Below are 18,037 nucleotides of genomic sequence, written 5' to 3'. Positions count from 1 at the left end.
GGACAAAGTCTTGAATAGCCTTTGTGACCTCCATGATGCATAAAGTGTCCTTAAGCAAAGTGTCATTCAGGCGCCACAAGAAGCGACGTGAAGACGTTGGGCGATCATGAACTGTAAGATGGATAGGAGCATGGTCCAACCATAGGAAATGGCCAAGGGAGGATGAAGTCAGGTAATCAAGAAAGTACTGTGAGAAGAAATAATCAATACGGCTGTACGATGCATAAGCTGCCGAATAAAAACTATAATCTCACTTCGAAGGGTGTTGGACCCACCAAACATCCACTAAGTGCAGTTCGTGTAAACGTGACTTTATTTGAGTCAAAACCGAGGGGGGGAGAGAAGATTTTCTTGCGGATGTGTCCAAGCCAGGGGAAAGAGCTATGTTGAAGTTCCCCCCAACAATGAACAAGGACCAACAAAAGCGGATAGCTCAGGGGCCTCAGTAATCTACAGGGGCCTCAATCCCCTTTCACTATCTTCGCCTAACGTTTCTATAGCCCTCCGCACTACAACCCCCAACAATTCAAACTCTCAGTGCTCTACACCCCCCCTGCACTACAACTCCCACCGCTCCTTGGCCACCCCCCAGCACTACAACTCCCAGCGTCATCATAACTTACAGGGGCCCAGCCCCCCTCCACTATAAATTTATAATGCTGTCAAAGCCCTCTGCACCATAATCCCTAGCATTCCAAACTCTCAGTGCTTCACACCCTCCCTGTACTACAACTCCCAGCGTTTCTCTGCCACACCCAACACTATAACTTCCAGCGTCACCATGGGATGCCCCCCCTGAGGAGGAAAAGAAGAAAGGTTGATATATTGTATGGACTGAAGAAAAGAGCCCGATGCTATCTCACAGGAAGAGAAACGCGAAGGGGTGAGTGAGACCGGCTGTGGCTGTATGCATTAATCCTGTATTGAGTTGTTGGGGAGGCAGAACGTGAGAGAAATAGGGGGGACTCCCAGAAGAAGAGAAAGACTGAGAAGAAGATTGGGGAAAGAAAGGGCTAAAAGAAAAGGTGAATAGACAGAACTGGGACTTGCATGTAAAAGGCTCTCTTTTTGTAACGACGAGTTTTTTTCCCAGAGGAAAAAAAAAAAAAAAAAAAGTGAAAGTCTCAGAAGAAATGAAAAATAAAAGTACAAAGGGGAGTGGGCTTAAGGGGACCCAAACTGGCACAATCAAAAAATATACGTCCCAGGGAAACGTGACCCCAGAAAGGCCTCAGAGTAGAAATGGAAAAGGAGAGATAGTATCTAGTCCGCAAAATAGCCCCAGACAGTCACTGGATCTGGACATTAGTAATCAGCAAATATCAGAAAATATAGAGTTAGGAAAAGATTTACAAATACCAAACAAAAAAGAGATGGCAGAAATGTTCAAAGAACTAGAGAAAACAATAAAGCAAGAAATGGTAAATATTCGGAATGATCTGGGACAGCTGCTGGTAAGAGTGGAAGAAACGGAGCAGAAAGTTAAAAATCAGACCCAGATTATATCCAAATTAGAAAAGAAGATAATTAATATGGGGAAAACTCAGGAAAAATTACTGTACAAGGCGGAAATACAAGAGAACAGAGAAAGAAGGAGAAATATCAGGATACGAGGGGTCCCAGAAAGCCAAAAAGGAGAAATACTGTATGAGGAGACTTGCAAAATACTAAACTCTATAATGGGAAACTCTGATATGGAAAGGACTAAAATAGAAGGAACCTTTAGAAAAGGGAAATCCCATCTTGGGAAGAAAAGGCCGAGAGATATACTGGTGAAATTTTATGATCTACAGGAAAAAGAAAAAATCTGGATGAAAATTAAGGGAAAATCGGTAATTAAGTATGGAGAAATAGATATCCAGATACAGTCATGGCCGAAATTGTTGGCACCCTTGATATTTTTCCTGAAAATCAAGTATTTCACACAAAAAAGGTATTGCATTAACACATGTTTTGCTATACACATGTTTATTCCCTTTGTATGTATTGGAACAAATATAAAACAGAGGCAGAAAAGCAAATATGACATAATGTCACACAAAACCCCAAAAATGGGCTGGACAAAAGTATTGGCACCCTTAACTTAATATTTGGTTGCACACCCTTTGGAAAACATAACTGAAATCAGTCGCTTCCTATAACCATCAATAAGCTTCTGACACCTCTCACCCGGAATTTTGGACCACTCTTCCTTTGCAAACAGCTCCAGGTCTCTCTTATTGGAAGGACACCTTTTCCCAACAGCAATTTTAAGATCTCTCCACAGGTGTTCAATGGGATTTAGATCTGGGCTCATTGCTGGCCACTTCAGAACTCTCCAGCGCTTCTTTGCCATCCATTTCTGAGTGCTTTTTGACGTATGTTTGGGGTCATTGTCCTGCTGGAAGACCCAGGATCTTGGACGCAAACCCAGCTTTCTGACACTGGGCCCTACAGTGCGACCCAAAATCCTTTGGTAATCCTCAGATTTCATGATGCCTTGCACACAGTCAAGGCACCCAGTGCCAGAGGCAGCAAAACAACCCCAAAACATCATTGAACCTCCACCATATTTTACCGTAGGTACTGTGTTTTGTTCTTTGTAGGCCTCATTCCGTTTTCGGTAAACAGTAGAATGATGTGCTTTACCGAAAAGCTCTATCTTGGTCTCATCTGTCCACAAGACGTTTTCCCAGAAGGCTTTTGGCTTACTCAAGTACATTTTTGCAAACTGTAGTCTTGCTTTTTTATGTCTCTGTGTCAGCAGTGGGGTCCTCCTGGGTCTCCTGCCATAGCGTTTCATTTCATTTAAATGTCGACGGATAGTTCGCGCTGACACTGATGCTCCCTGAGCCTGCAGGACAGCTTGAATGTCTTTGGAACATGTTTGGGGCTGCTTATCCACCATCCGGACTATTCTGCGTTGCAATCTTTCATCAATTTTCCTCATCCGTCCACGACCAGGGAGATTAGCTACAGTGCCATGGGTTGCAAACTTCTTGATAATGTTGCGCACTGTGGACAAAGGCAAATCTAGTTCTCTGGAGATGGACTTGTAACCTTGAGATTGTTGATATTTTGCCACAATTTTGGTTCTCAGGTCCTCAGACAGTTCTCGTCTCCTCTTTCTGTTGTCCATGCTTAGTGTGGCACAGACAGACACACAATGCAAAGGTTAAGTGAACGTCTCTCCTTTTTATCTGCTTTCAGGTGTGATTTCTATATTGCCCACACCTGTTACTTGCCCCAGGTGAGTTTACAGGAGCATCACATGCTTGTAACATTCTTATTTATCCGCAGTTGTGAAAGGGTGCCAATACTTTTGTCCAGCCCATTTTTGGAGGTTTGTGTGACATTATGTCGAATTTGCTTTCTTTCCTCCCTTTTTTTGTTTTGTCCCAATACACACAAAGGGAATAAACATGTGTATAGCAAAACATGTGTTAATGCAATACGTTTCGTGAGAAATACATGATTTCCTGGAGAAATATCAAGGGTGCCAACAATTTCGGCCATGACTGTATATGCGGATTTATCACCAGAGACTTTGTGGAGGAGGAGAGCTCTGAGACCCTTGCTAGAACAAATGAAAAAACAGAATATTCAATATAGATGGGGGATACCAGAGTGTTTAATAGGATGGAAGAATGAAGTTACAGCTTATTTAAGGTTCCCAGAGGATATGAGAACTTTTTGTGATAGACTGAAATTGCAAAGAACGGAAATTATCGGCTGGGAAGAAGAACCAGGAGAAATTAGATTTGAAAGACAAGAGAACTGGCAGCTTGTGGGGGGGGGAGGGATTAGGGGGGGGGGGGAGGAGAGAGTTGTGTTTTTTTTTTTTTTTTCCTCTCTCTTTTGTCCTCCTCTTTTTCCCTCACCCGCCTGGCCTATTTCCTTTTTTTTTTTCTCATTTTTGAATTGTCTTGGTAGAAAGTGGGGGCCACGGGGGGATATGGATAGAGGGGAGGCCGTCCTTGGGAGGAGTGAAGCCCTGAGGATTAAATCAAAGGTGGATTTATCTCCACAAATGATTGATAGGCAAATTAAAGGCCTAAAAAGAGGGGGGAGGGGAGGGAGAGGGGTTGGGGAGGAGGGACATGGTTAGAAAGAAGAGGGGGTTGGGAGGGGTTTTAGGGTCAACAATCTGCATGATGGAAGGGAAAAATAAAAAATTAGGGATATAAGACATATGGAAGATCTAAGATTTATAACATATAACGTAAAGGGATTGAACTGTCCTGGGAAGAGATTTAAAATATTCAAGGAGCTACAGCATAGAGAGGCTTTGGTGGTATTTTTGCAGGAGACACATCTTGAGATTAAGTCAAATATAAAGCTGTACTCTAGAAATTACCCAACATGGTTTTATGCGGATTCCCCAATCAAGAGAGCCAAGGGAGTAGCAATAGGGTTTGCAAAAAATATAAGGCTGGAGATAGAAGAAAGAGAGGTAGATCCTGAGGGGAGATTTTTGTTTTTGAAGGGTAGACTACAAGAGCAGGAATGTACAATTGTGAATATATATTGCCCAAATAAAAGACCAGAAGTTTATCTGAAGGGAGTTTTGAGAAAACTGATGGCCTTTAAGAAGGGACGCTTGATAGTGGCAGGGGATTTGAATTTATGTATGGACCCACAAATAGATACGACCTCTTCTGTGCAGCGAGAGGGAGGTAGAGCTCTGAGAAACCTGAAGGGGGTGATACATGAGTGTCAACTGGTGGATATTTGGAGAGTGACTCATGGAAAAGAGAGAGACTATACCTTCTTCTCCAAAGCACACAAGATGTATTCCAGATTGGACTATATATTGGTAGATCATCAACTTATAGAAATGATGGATAAAGTAGAAATAGAGGCGATGTCCCTTTCAGACCGTGCCCCTGTTACACTGAAAGTGAGGTGGGGAAGACGAACGACAGGTGGGATAGGTTGGAAGTTGAACGAGGTTCTTCTCCTAGATCAGGAGGTGGATCAGAAAATCAGAGAAGAGATTGAAAGATTTTTTCAAGAGAATGAGACAGAGGAGGTGTCGGTGGCTACAGTGTGGGAGTCCCATAAGGCCTATATAAGAGGTATATTGATTGCGTCCGGGGCAAAAAAGAAAAGGGAAAGAAGAGAAAAAGTTACTGGGCTGCTAAAAGAAATATTTGACCTGGAACAGATACATAAAAGTAAAAGATCAGAAGAAATAAGACAGAAGATCATAAAAAAGAAAGAAGAACTAGAGCTACTGATGGAGGAGGAGAAGAGAAGAGTTTTTAATAAAGTTGCAAGTGAGAGGTATAGATGGGGAGATAGACCAGGAAAATATTTAATGAGAGCCTTGAGGAAAAAGAAAAATAGGAACTATATAGAGAAAACAAAAATCTCCAAGGGGGAAATTGTATATTCTACTAAAGAGATCATTAAGGTGTTAAAAGAGTACTATAGCAAGCTGTATAATATTGCCTCCCAAGATCCAGTAAATATAAGTGGAAATGAGAGAAGAGAGAAAAGACGGGAATATTTAAAAAACGCAGGGCTACCGAGGCTAGGTGAAGACCTTCTGAGTTCCCTTGATTTGGAAATTACGCAGGAGGAAATAATAAGAGCATTAAAAAGTAAAATGACGGGGAAAAGCCCAGGCCCAGATGGTTATACAGTGAGGTACTATAAAAAATACAGTGACTTGTTAATACCCAAATTGAAGAAATATATGAATGCCCTGGGAGGAGAGATGGAGATGAGACGGGAATCCTTACAGGCCCATGTGGTGCTGATACAAAAGGAAGGGAAGGATGTTTCTCAGTGCTCTAGCTATAGACCGATATCACTTTTGAACATAGACACTAAGTTATACGCAAAGGTCCTAGCAAATAGGCTAAAAGGTTTTATGCCAGAATGGATCCAGGGGGATCAGGTAGGATTTGTTCCAGGGAGGGAGGGTAGAGACAATGGGCTGAGAACTCTGTTGCTTATCCAAAAAGCTAGGAAGGGGAAAACCCCGATAGTAGTGCTTTCGATCGATGCTGAAAAGGCATTCGATAGAGTAGATTGGGGCTTTATGATGGATACCCTGGAAACTCTAGGTATGGGAGTAAGAATGAGAGAGTGGATAGGAAAGTTGTATAGAGAGCCCTCAGCGGTTGTCATGGTTAATGGAGAGAGGTCGGAACCTATTGGGATGTCAAATGGAACTAGACAGGGATGTCCACTGTCCCCACTGTTGTATGTATTAGCATTGGAACCTTTATTGGCAACTATTAGGAAGAATATAGATATAAAAGGAGTGCAGATAGGGGAAGTTGAACATAAAGTAGCTGCCTTTGCGGATGACCTGTTGTTTTATGTGGGAAATCCTAGGATAACACTCCCAAATCTAATGAAGAGCTTAAAGGATTATGGAGAGCTATCAAACTTGAAAATCAATCCAACAAAAACTGAGATCTTAAATGTAAACCTTCCAAATAGTGAAAAAGAAAAAATACAAAAAGAATTCCCTTTTATATGGAAAAATAGAGAGATAAAGTATTTGGGGGTTAAACTTTCTGCTTTATGTACAAACCTGTATAAATTAAACTATATCCCACTCTTAAATGAGATCAAGGAGGAACTAAGGAGATTGGGAGGAGGTAATCCGTCTTGGATAGGCCGTATAAACTTGATAAAAATGATAATTGTACCAAAAATCCCCTATAAATTTCAGATGATTCCAGTTAAAATCCCGGAGGTTTTTTTTAAAGTAATAAAAAGGATGTTAACAAAATACATATGGAAAAATAAAAAACCTAGAATATCATATGACTTGTTAAGTAGAAAAAAGGAGAAGGGAGGTTTGGGAGTGCCAGACATTAAGAGGTATTATAGAGCAGTAGTCCTAGCGAGAATGTATGACTGGACATATAATTCAGAGGGGAAAAGGTGGGTTCAGATTGAGAATGAATTAAGTGGAGTTAACTTGAGTAGAATTATATGGGCACCAGCACAATATAGAGAGTTAAAAGATACCACAAGTGTTTTTACATTAAATGTTTTAAAGGTTTGGGATAAATTGCACAAACTTATGAAATGGGATTTTAATTCACAATTAATATCACTGAGGAACACGGATTATTTTCCTCCAGGTAAGGAGGAGAGCATAGGAAAATGGTTTAAAAAAGAAGATATTCAATTGAGAGATATTATGGAAGGACAGGAATTGAGAACACTTAAGGATTTGAAAAAAGATAAAAGAGAACTCTTCATTAAAAGAGATGAGTGGAGATATCACCAATTAAAACACTTTGTCAGAAACCTTCCAAAACCGTTGAGAAAGGATTGGAATCTGTTTGAGAGGTTGTTAGAAACACGAGGTGACGGGAGGCGTGGCACGGCAAAAATTTATAAGATCCTCACTGAGTTAGACACTTACACAAAGCCATTGTATATAATAAATTGGGAAAGAGATTTGGGAATAGAGATAGATGAAGATAAACAAAGGAAAATATATAGACTAATACACGAGAATATACGTATGAGAGAGGTGGAGGTAAATTATAAGTGTTTAACGAGATGGCACATTACACCGAAGGTTGAGTATAAGATATGTGGGCAAAATTCACTAGAGTGTTGGAGGGGATGTGGAAAAATAGGCACGTTATATCATATATGGTGGGAGTGCCCGAAGATCCAAGGTTTCTGGGAGATAATTGTCCAACTAATTGAGAATATCCCTGAGATAAAGATAGGACTGGACCCTGAAGTATGTCTACTACATAGTACAGAGTTATCAGTAAATAAATACAAGGACTCGGGTATATGGTGCTATCTGAATGCGGCGAAGGGTCTGATACCTAAGTTTTGGCATAGACCAGAGGTGCCGAAGATAGAGGATTGGGTGGAAAGAACGAATCAAATATGTAGGATGGAGAGATTGTGTTATATGCAGGAAGACAGGATGGGGTTGTTCTCTAAGAGGTGGAGTAAATGGGAAGAATTTATGGTGAAATATATGAAGTAGAAATGTGAGAAAGATGGAAATATCTATATATCCTATATTCTAGTTGGGAAAGGAGGTAATAGAACAATGCAGAGTGGGTGGGTTTATATGGGGGGAGGGAGGTTTTTATTTAGGGAGGAGGGAAAATTAGATAGCGGCGGGGAGGTAAATGGGAATAAAGATAGTAAGAAATGTATTTAATGATATGGAAATGGTTTTTGTATGAGAAATATGATAAAATATGTATTATATATGGAAAATAAATAAAAATTTAAATAATAAAAAAAAAAAAAGCAGATAGCTCAGAGAAAACCACCGCAAGAAATGTGCCCTGATCCTGATTGGGAGCGTAAATATTTGCAACCGTGAAAACAAAATCGTGATGTTTCAATTTAAGGAAAAGGTAACGACCATCTGGATCAACGGGAGAGTCCAGGACCTCAGGGCCGAAGGTATGATGGAAGGCTACCAACACCCCTCTAGACCTAGCTTGTGGGTTAGTACTATGATACCATTGAGTATAGTAGTGATTACGGAAGACTGGGATACTATCCGAATGAAAATGTGGCTCCTGCAGGAGCAAAATCTGTGATCTTTGTTTGTGGAAATGGTAAAGCACCTGGCTCCGCTTCTCTGGAGTATTAAAGCCCCTGCAATTGACAGATGAAAAATTAATCGGAGTCATATTCGTCCAAGGTAAACCAGGGCAGAGAAAATGCGTATCACTGACAGCACCAGACCAAGTTGTCCCCGACTCCCAAGGGGAAACTAAAATGAAAAAAAGGCCAAAAGGGGGAAAGAAAAGAAAAAGGAAGAAGGTGTTAGTGGACAATAGATATAAAAACGAACGGAAAAGGTCAGAAAAGAGGAAAAAGTAGATAGAAGGAACCAATAGACAGAAATACTGTCTAAATAATATACAGTGTGTCAATAGAATAATACACTGAAGGCCTAGGTGGGAAACATCAAAGGCACATGTGTCTGGTCCTGACCCAGGCCCCCCACAGGGAAGCATAAACCAAGAGGGAGGTCACTCTAATACAGGAGCGACTCCCCCGTACCAAAAACACTTAATAAAACCCTCCAACAAATATGAAATAAGGAAACCATCTCCCGCATCAAATAAACAAAACTATTAACAAAGGGGAAGCCTCCCCCAAAATATAAAACTGAAGGGATTATACGGAGAGGAGGTCCATAGAGCGTACGACCATGACCCGGGGCGCCACCGCCCCCTCCCCGTAAAACGCCAAGGGAGAGGCTCGGGAACCAACCCCAGGCTGTGGCCGCAAGGTATAAATGAAAATAAACATAAGCATCAATAAAAAGCACAGAGCATATGGAACTAATTAACAATGTGCATACAATGAAAACAAGAGCAAGGAGCCAGCAGGACGTTCCGGGACCGTTTACCATAAGTAAAGGTCCAGATAGTTACCAACTTTAGGGAAGAAGGGAATGGGGAAGAGAACTCCCAATCCACACTAGTAGGAGATCAGCCCTCCAGTATCTTCTGGGAGGAGGATCTGGAACGCTTCTTTCGATCAGACCGTTGCCAGGATGAAGAAAATGGGAGACCGGGCATCGGATTTTGAAAAGGCCAATCTGGAAGGGAAACTTGGGGCAATTCGAAAGTACCTAAAAATATGGGCAAGTCCCGGAAGGTGCAAAACTATGCAGATTTACCATCTTGTGATGCCCTGAGTTGGAAAGGAAACCGCCACTGGTAGCAGATATGTCTCTCCTATAATAGCTGGATGAGTGGTCGCAAGGTCCTGTGCATGTTGAGGGTTTGGCAGGAGAGGTCAGGGAGAAGCATCACTGGCACTTCATTGAATAGGATGGTATCCTGTGTGCTGGCTGCACGCACAATGGCATCTATGTCCTTGAAATAGTGGACCCTGCATAAGATGTCACGAACAAAAGCAGGATCAGCATGCCTGGGGCCCAGTGTATGGTGTACGTGATCCAACTCAATATGGGCGTCTTTAGGTTGCTGTAGTAACTGATTGAAGATGGTGGTCACCACTGCGACTAAATCCTTAGATTCTACGTCCAAATGTTATTATGGAGGTTTCTGTTTTCAATATCATCTTGTTGATACATAAGTTGTTGCAATAAAATTGTATGACAATTAAGGGTCTCTTCATGAGATTGTAAAGTGTTGCAAAGGCCATCAGCGGTATTTCCAATCTCTTCCATTCGCACACAGATATCTTGCTTAAGGTCAGAGATTTCTTGTCTGTACGTATTCTCAATACGTTTCATACAAAGTTCAAAATCTGTTTTAGTGGGTAGGGATTTGATGTAGGAATGCAGAGACCGCATGTGGGACTGCAAATCCCAGCCAACCCCAGAGCAGAGGGATACTGGAGAGGGGCTGAGGGACCTCTGTTAGCTGTGCTCAGTATCCCTGTGAGGAGTTGGGGCGCTCCTGGGGTTTTACCTGAGTGTCAGCAGGCGGCCCTGTGTCCAGGGAGGACGAAGAAGGAGAAGCCAGCGCCATCTTGCTGGATCGAGTACTCGAGGCCTCGGCCGAGGACCGGGTAAGAAACCAGCCTAAATCGCCCTGGGACCCGCCTCCAGCTGTGCTCTTGGGGATTCGTGCTGGTTCCTGCCACTTTGAAGGGCTAAAGAGTAGCGGGTGGAGGGTGAGAAGCCCCGCTAAAGAGGTCTGGGTCGGGAGCTATGCAGGAAGACGTCCTACAGCTCCATGCGCCAAGCCACGCCCCGCGTCTGAATTGTTTTAGTCGTGATTTAGTCGACTAAAATCTCCAGCACATTTTAGTTGACTAAAATCTAATGAGTTTAGTTAAATGTAAGCATTGCAGGAGAATTGCCAAAATCATTACATACTCCTGGAGTAAAAATCTTTTTTTCTAAAATAACAAACATGTCTACACTTACCTGCTCTGTGCAGTGGGTTTGCACAGAGCAGCCCCAATCCTCCTCTTCTCGGGTCCTCACTGATCCTCCTGGCTCCTCCCCCTCGAGCAGTGCCTCCAGGGAAAGCCACTTGCCCTGGGAGCACCGCTGTGTGCTGTCCCAGAGCTGCTGCTCTTTGTGCCCATAAGACACATAGAGCCGCAGCTCGTCCCCTCCCCCGCTCTCTGCTCATTGGCTCACAGGCTGTGATTGATAGCAGCGGGAGCCAATGGGCTCCTGCTGCTGTCTCAGGCCAATTAGGAGGAAGAGTCCCCAGACAGCAGAGGCTGTCGAGAATGTTGCTGGATCGGAGGGGGCTCAAGTAAAGATTGGGGGGGGAGCTGGGGGGCTGCTGCACACAGAACGTTTTTTACCTTCATGCATAGAATGCATGGAGGTAAAAAGCCTTGAGCCTTTAGCACCACTTAAACCACTTGCCCTCCAGAGGAATTACCCCTCTTCCTGACCAGGCCATTTTTTGTGTTATGGCGCTGCATTACTTTAACTGACCATTTCGTGGTCATGCAACGCCACACTTAGATGAAATTTATGTCCTTTTTTTCCCATGAATTGAGCTTTCTTTTGGTGGTATTTGATCGCCTTCGCGTTTTTATTTTTTTGCACTATAAGCAAAAAAAGACTGACAAAAACAATATTTTGGACTTTTTGCTATTAAACATGTCCAGTAAAAAAATGTAAAAAATCTAATTTAGTCATACATTTAGGCCAAAATGTATTCTGTTACATGTCTTTGCTAAATAAAATCCCAATATGTGTACATTACGGTAATCAGTTTACGTGAAAGTTATAGCATTTACAGATGGCGATAAAGATACTGGGATTTTTTTTTCCCTACTAGTAATGGTGGTGATCAGCGACTTTTAGCGGGACTGCGGTGGGCATTCTGACACTGGGGGGAAACTAACTTGGTGGCACTGACATCCCCAGTGACACCAATACAATGATCGGTGCTAAAAAACAGCACTGACACTGTACTAATGACACTGGGCAGGAAGGGGTTAATGTGAGGGGTGATTAAAGGGTTAACTGTGTGTAGGCAGTGTTTTACTAGGGGGCGTGGTGTGTGTGCTCTACTGCAAGCACACTGATTGGGATCCCTGTGCTGTGCAGTGTGCCCGAGCTGACAGGGAGGAAGACTGTAAACAAAACAGTCTTCCTCCCTGTCGGTGATTGTCGGTAATCACTCGCGCGTGCCTCCTACCCGGAAATGCAAAATCACGTATATATACGTGATTTTGCGCACCCGTGCCGCCGTGTAGCAGTATGTCTGCTATGCGGCGGGTGAGCGGTTAAGGTTTAAACATTCACTACAGACACAGATTTAGCTGTTGTGATATATAAAGTCTTTACAAATAAAACCAAGTTTCATAAACAAACAAAAATAATGCTTTTTGACAAACAGAACTGCAACTTTAAAATATGAAAAACACCCCGAAAATCTGTAAACTCTATTGGCTGTAATTCCATTGCACATATTACCTGAATACATTGCCAACATTAAGCCCTGGTTCACATTGGTGCGACTTGTCATGCAATTTGACAGTTCCAATTCACATGACAAGTCACACCCTATTAGTGCCTATGGAACCATTCAAATTGGTGCAACTCTGACTATCGTTTGCGATTTCATGTGTGACTTGCAAAGACATCTGTGAAGTAGCTCGATTTCAATGTCGCATTCAGTGTGAACCATGGCTTACTAGAAAGAGTAAAAACAAGAAAATCCTTTTTCCTAATGTGTTACTAAACCCACAACAGTAAAATCAGTCTATATGTGCAGTAAAGCATGCTTGTTATACTCACTGTGAAACCTAATGGATTAATCCTCCACATTGTGTAAAAAGGATGTTTGATCTTGTTTTCTCTGATCCTCCTCTTCTTCCAGTGTTTCCTAAATATCTCCTGATAGAACAGAGGCTTGGGGGCATGCTCAGTTTGGTGTGTATTGCTAGAGAGTTTTATTTTTCCTGAGAGTTCATGTGATCAGCACAGGGCCAATCAGCACTGTCCAGACTGAGGGTCAGGGGTTATGCAGCCTCACTGGAAAGTCAGAGCAGAATGAAAACTCCTCTTACAAGTTTTAAATAGTGCTTGGCTGGACACTGATAGAAGTCACAAGACTGCTCCAACTGCTGATGAGAAAAGGTATTTAGTAGTTTATATTTACTAAAATAATTGTGTTTCATGTTGTGTGTACTGTGGGAGACCAGATATAGTGAATGCAGGGTCCGGGGTTTAGTAGCACTTTATTTTTTGTTTTCCTTTAGCAGCTTAGTAGATGTGCGCTACTTATCCTTGTGTGGTAGTGCAGTATTCATTTTGATGTGAAATTTCAGGTTATCTTTAGTCATAGTCTTTTGGCTATAATGCCATTTTAGTCGGCTAAAATAGTGTCAATTTATTTGCCAAACATATTTTCATCAATAAAATTAACACTGCCGTTCAGTAACTGCCAATACATTGCCTACTCTCCAGCACGAAGCTCCCTTGTAAATAAAGAAATCAGCCACCTGGTTCTATTCACTGGCTGAAACAGCATGGTGTTGATATGCTGCTGCTCCACAATCAGAGAATGGGATTCTGCAACGTTTTAGCCGCTGAGTTATTGATACTGTATAACAAAAAGAGTATTCTGTTTGGTAATCCCGTTGGCCTGTTGTCCCTACTGACAGGACAGCTAGTCTGACAGGGTAGGCCCCTTTCACATGTGCAGCAGACTTTACCCCCCTCTGAAAAGTGATCTGCGGTTGCTGTGGATTGTTTTTTGGAGGTGGTTGAGTAGCAGTTTGCATGTGTTCCTGTGTGTTTTTTTTAATCCCAGATTGAAACACTGTGGCACATATCAAATGTTTGGCATGGTGTTGTGGGTTGATTTCATTGACTTCAATAGGTACATTTGATCAATGGCCCCCTGATTGCCTACCATGAGAGGACATGAAATATTTAAAGTGGTTGTAAACCCTCACCTTGTAAAACAACATATTCAGTTTAAAATAGAAAAGAAAGGCAAAACATTTGTATATAGATATAAAAACCCATTATAAATACCCTGTCCCACCATGAGACCTGAGTGTGCAGGCAGTGGTTCCATCGACTGACAGCATTGCTGATCGGGGACTGGAATTGCCCTGATCATCTGAGAAATATATTTTGTCACTTCCGGTTTCAACAGATGTTAACAAAGCCAATTGTAAACAGCAATCGCGCCGTACATGTGAAGTATGACTGCGAACATCAGATGGAGAATTATCATTTTAGCACCAGACCTCCTGTATAAATCTTAAGTGGTAACCTGTAAAGGCTTTTAAAGCATAGCCTATGGATAATAAAATGTAGTTTTCTGCTGTCGTTAGGGCTCATGCGCAATTTTAAAGCATGACATGTTTGGTATCTATTTACTCCACGTAACATCATATTTTACCAATTGGGTATTATATTGTGTTTGTGTATTCTAATTAATTAAAGTGTATGTTTAAAAAAAATTGCATTTGAAAAACTGCTGTGCAAATACTGTGCGACATAAAAAGATTGCAAAACCCACCATTCTATTCTCTAGGGCCGCTGCTTAAAATGTATCTAATGTTTGGGAGTTTTAAGTAACTTTCTAGCAAAACGAAAAAGTTTAAACTATAGGCCTGGACTTGAAGCGGTTAAATGCGTTGTTTGAGTCACGTGTCAGTCTTTTCCCAGGTGTCCAGGGATAAAAGAAGGCATGTCAAACGTGAGTGGAGATTCTTTTTCCGGTCAATGACGTTTTACTGCAACACGTTAAACTGCATTTGGTCCAGGCTGTGTACCCGGCCTCCCGGTGCTGATCAATAATGTACGTCTGGTAGAAGGAAGGAATGTTCTGCCTGGTTGGACAGCATTGAGGATCACGTGACAGGCGCCTGTAGCAGTCTGCTGTCAGACACACACACGGCATTGCCCGGCTGCCGGCGGGGGCGAGCGAGGAGCGTGCACGTGCAGAGGGATCCGGGGGATGCGGCGTTCCTCATTACACCGGCACACAGTTGACTCTAGCAGCTGGGAGCCGGGGAGCCGTGCAGTATGAGCGGCCGCTGCTAGAAGGAGGCTCGCTGGATCCTCTCGTCTTTTCTTCCCGGGACTGGAGGCCATGGCGCTGGGACCGCGGCCGGAGCTGGTTGGGAAGCGCTTTGTATGTGTGGTCCGAGGAGGAGGAGAGGAGCTGCCGGAGATCGGGGAGATCGCTCAGATCGGACGCTGGGGATGGAGAGTCGGGGTCATACGAGCCGTGTCTCACCGGGACAACAACAACCCCGACCTGGCGGTAAGTTCTCCGGGGTGGCCTGACCGAGACCTTCCTCCCTGGCTCTGCGGGGACCACTGGGGCAGTCCTGAATGGAACTCTACCTGATCATGGGAGCCTGGGGTCCCTACTCTGCTCCTGAGGTCCCTACTCTGCTCCCAGGAGCCTGGGGTCCCTACTCTGCTCCTGAGGTCCCTACTCTGCTCCCAGGAGCCTGGGGTCCCTACTCTGCTCCTGAGGTCCCTACTCTGCTCCCAGGAGCCTGGGGTCCCTACTCTGCTCCTGAGGTCCCTGCTCTGCTCCCAGGAGCCTGGGGTCCCTGCTCTGCTCCCAGGAGCCTGGGGTCCCTGCTCTGCTCCCAGGAGCCTGGGGTCCCTGCTCTGCTCCCAGGAGCCTGGGGTCCCTGCTCTGCTCCCAGGAGCCTGGGGTCCCTGCTCTGCTCCCAGGAGCCTGGGGTCCCTGCTCTGCTCCCAGGAGCCTGGGGTCCCTGCTCTGCTCCCAGGAGCCTGGGGTCCCTGCTCTGCTCCCAGGAGCCTGGGGTCCCTGCTCTGCTCCTGAGGGCCCTGCTCTGCTCTCAGAAGCCTGGGGCCCCAACCCTACCCTGCTCTGCTCCTGAGGTCCCTGCTCTGCTCCTGAGGTCCCTGCTCTGCTCCCAGGAGCCTGGGGTCTCTGCTCTTCCCAAGGCTCCCAGCAGCAAAGTAGGGCCCCCTGAGGCTCCCAGCAGCAGCCACGGGGTCCCTACTCTGCTGCTGGGAGCTCCAATCTGCTGTTGGGGTCCCCAGTGTCCCTGCTTTGCTGCTTGGTTCCCTGATTTGCAGCCAGGTGTCCTTTCTCTGCTCTTGGGATCCCCTTGTGTCTGCCCTGCTCTGTTACTGTGACCCTGCTCTGCTGCTGAGTTCTCCTGCTGTTAGGTGTCCCTGCTCTGGTACCAGGTGCCTGCTGATCCTGTTCTGGGTCACTGGTGTTGATGGTAACACTGCTGGGTCACTGGTGTCATTGCTGGGTGCCGGTGTCATTGCTGGGTGCCAGAGCCACTGCTCTGATGCTTAATCAGTAGATTGTGACATGAATCCAGCGCTGGTACCTTGCAGGGCAGAAAAGGGTGGTCATAGGCTGTGCGGATTCTGGCACAGGAGAGGTGAGGATACAAACAAGGGATTGAGTTTACTTACAGATGTATATAGAACAGTTGGAGGTAGAGTTTGAGGAATGGGTAGTATGAGGGGCCCCAGGGTAGAGCATTGCTCTTTGTGCTGAAAACTTTCAGAGCTGGAAGCTAATAAATTGTCTGCCTCTGGGAGCCCAGTGCCCCCTGTAATGCTGCCACTGGGAGCCCAGTGCCCCCTGTAATGCTGCCACTGGGAGCCTGTTTGTTTGTTTGTTTTATGGAATGCTGTTTGTTACTGAGACTGATTGTCATTGTCATGTTTAGGTCACCAAAGTGACAGCTCCTATGGAAGTACAGGTCCCAGCTGTCACCGCTTTCCATAAGGGTTAAATGAACATCAACACTAAAGCCACCATTGCTGGGACTTGCAGTTCCACAGCAGGTGGTGCAACAATGGTTGTCTCCCTCTGATGTCAGACTTTAGGACATGCTGAGGCTAGCTGTTCCACAGTAACTAGATGGATGTTGAGGGGCTGACATGCTGGGAGGTGTACTTACAGCAAATGCCTGTTCTCCTGAGATACCTCTTTTGTTTACTTACAGCTTTGGATTCATCAGTCTTGGTGTGCTGGGACTTGTAGCTCTGTGGCAATTGTTTTTATGTAAGTTTTGGGATTCCTTACTGATGGGGTGTCCTGTGGCTGTGTTATGACTATTTTGTCATGTGGTTTACTGCTTGTATTGCAGAATCTACTTGTTTAGGTCCTCCATTACTTTTTTCACACTAGCGTTTTTTTTTTTCTTCTAAATTATGAGCTTCATAGTTGATGATCTGTAAAACAGTTATACTGTACAAATGCCTATATGTTCTAATGTGCATTGTATGTAGGTATAGAATTCCCTGTCTGCAGACATTTGTTCTGGGGAATGTCTGGTTTGGTGCTTGTTATGAACAAAAGTGAAGATGTTTTTGCGGAATATTCTCTACATTAAACGATACAGAATGGAAATCTTACAAATTTGTTTTGGAAACCCTTTCAAATTGTGTGTGTGGGTTTTTGTGCGTGTTAACATTTCAATTTCTCTTGCTTTGTTTTAGTTGTGTGGGGTTTTTTTTTTTTTTTTTTTTTTTATATCAAAAGAGCATATTCCAAAATTACTTATAGTTTGGTGAAAAAAAAAAAAACGTGCAGTACAAGTAACATGTTGCACTGAGAGAGCATTTTTGGCAAATGGCAATGGGGGAAATACATTTTTTAAAACTTGGGCCATTTTAGACGTTTTGTCTTTTGGGCTAAAAAAATAAATAGATTAAATATGTTTAGTCAGCTTGATGAAGAAAATCTTATCATTATGGTTTTCTTTATTACAGGTATTTACAAAGCACCAACAAATTACGCAACACTTGAAATATTGTACATTCATATCAGTCCCTGCCTTAAAGGAGCTTACAGTCTAAGGTCCTGCCCTCACATGCATGCATACATACAGGGCCAATTTAGACAGGAGCTAGTTCACCTACCTACATTGTCTGAGGGAGGAAACCCTTGCAAACTCCATGCAGATAGCATCCTGACTGGGTTTTCGAACCAAAGACCTTTATTGCTGTCATCAGGAGTTCAAGCCACTAAGTCATTGTGTTTGTTTTTAGAAATCGGTATATGGCGACTGCTTAATTCCTCATTACATACCTGGACTGTTTTTTTGCAGTGCTACACAATGTTTGTGCTCTTATTCTTCAGATTGCAAGTTCTGAGAGCAGGTCAACTCA

General features: G+C 43.7%; 1 protein-coding gene across 1 annotated transcript in view; it reads left to right on the top strand.

Annotated features, from left to right (window-relative positions):
- The first annotated feature begins 14,878 nt into the window (after nt 1–14,878).
- Nucleotides 14,879–18,037, top strand: part of JMJD1C (jumonji domain containing 1C) — a 362,032-nt gene continuing 358,873 nt past the window's right edge. Inside the window, exon 1 of the mRNA XM_089683212.1 lies at nt 14,879–15,179. Coding sequence (XP_089539338.1) covers nt 15,006–15,179 — 174 coding nt within the window. The 5' untranslated portion in view covers nt 14,879–15,005. The remainder of the gene's footprint in view (nt 15,180–18,037) is intronic.

Source organism: Staurois parvus, unplaced genomic scaffold, assembly GCF_062004578.1.
Source record: "Staurois parvus isolate SC_StPar_1 unplaced genomic scaffold, SC_StPar_1.0 ptg000303l, whole genome shotgun sequence".
Taxonomy (NCBI): domain Eukaryota; kingdom Metazoa; phylum Chordata; class Amphibia; order Anura; family Ranidae; genus Staurois; species Staurois parvus.
Note: the sequence above shows the minus strand (reverse complement) of the source record. Positions and strands in the feature narration are given on the sequence as shown.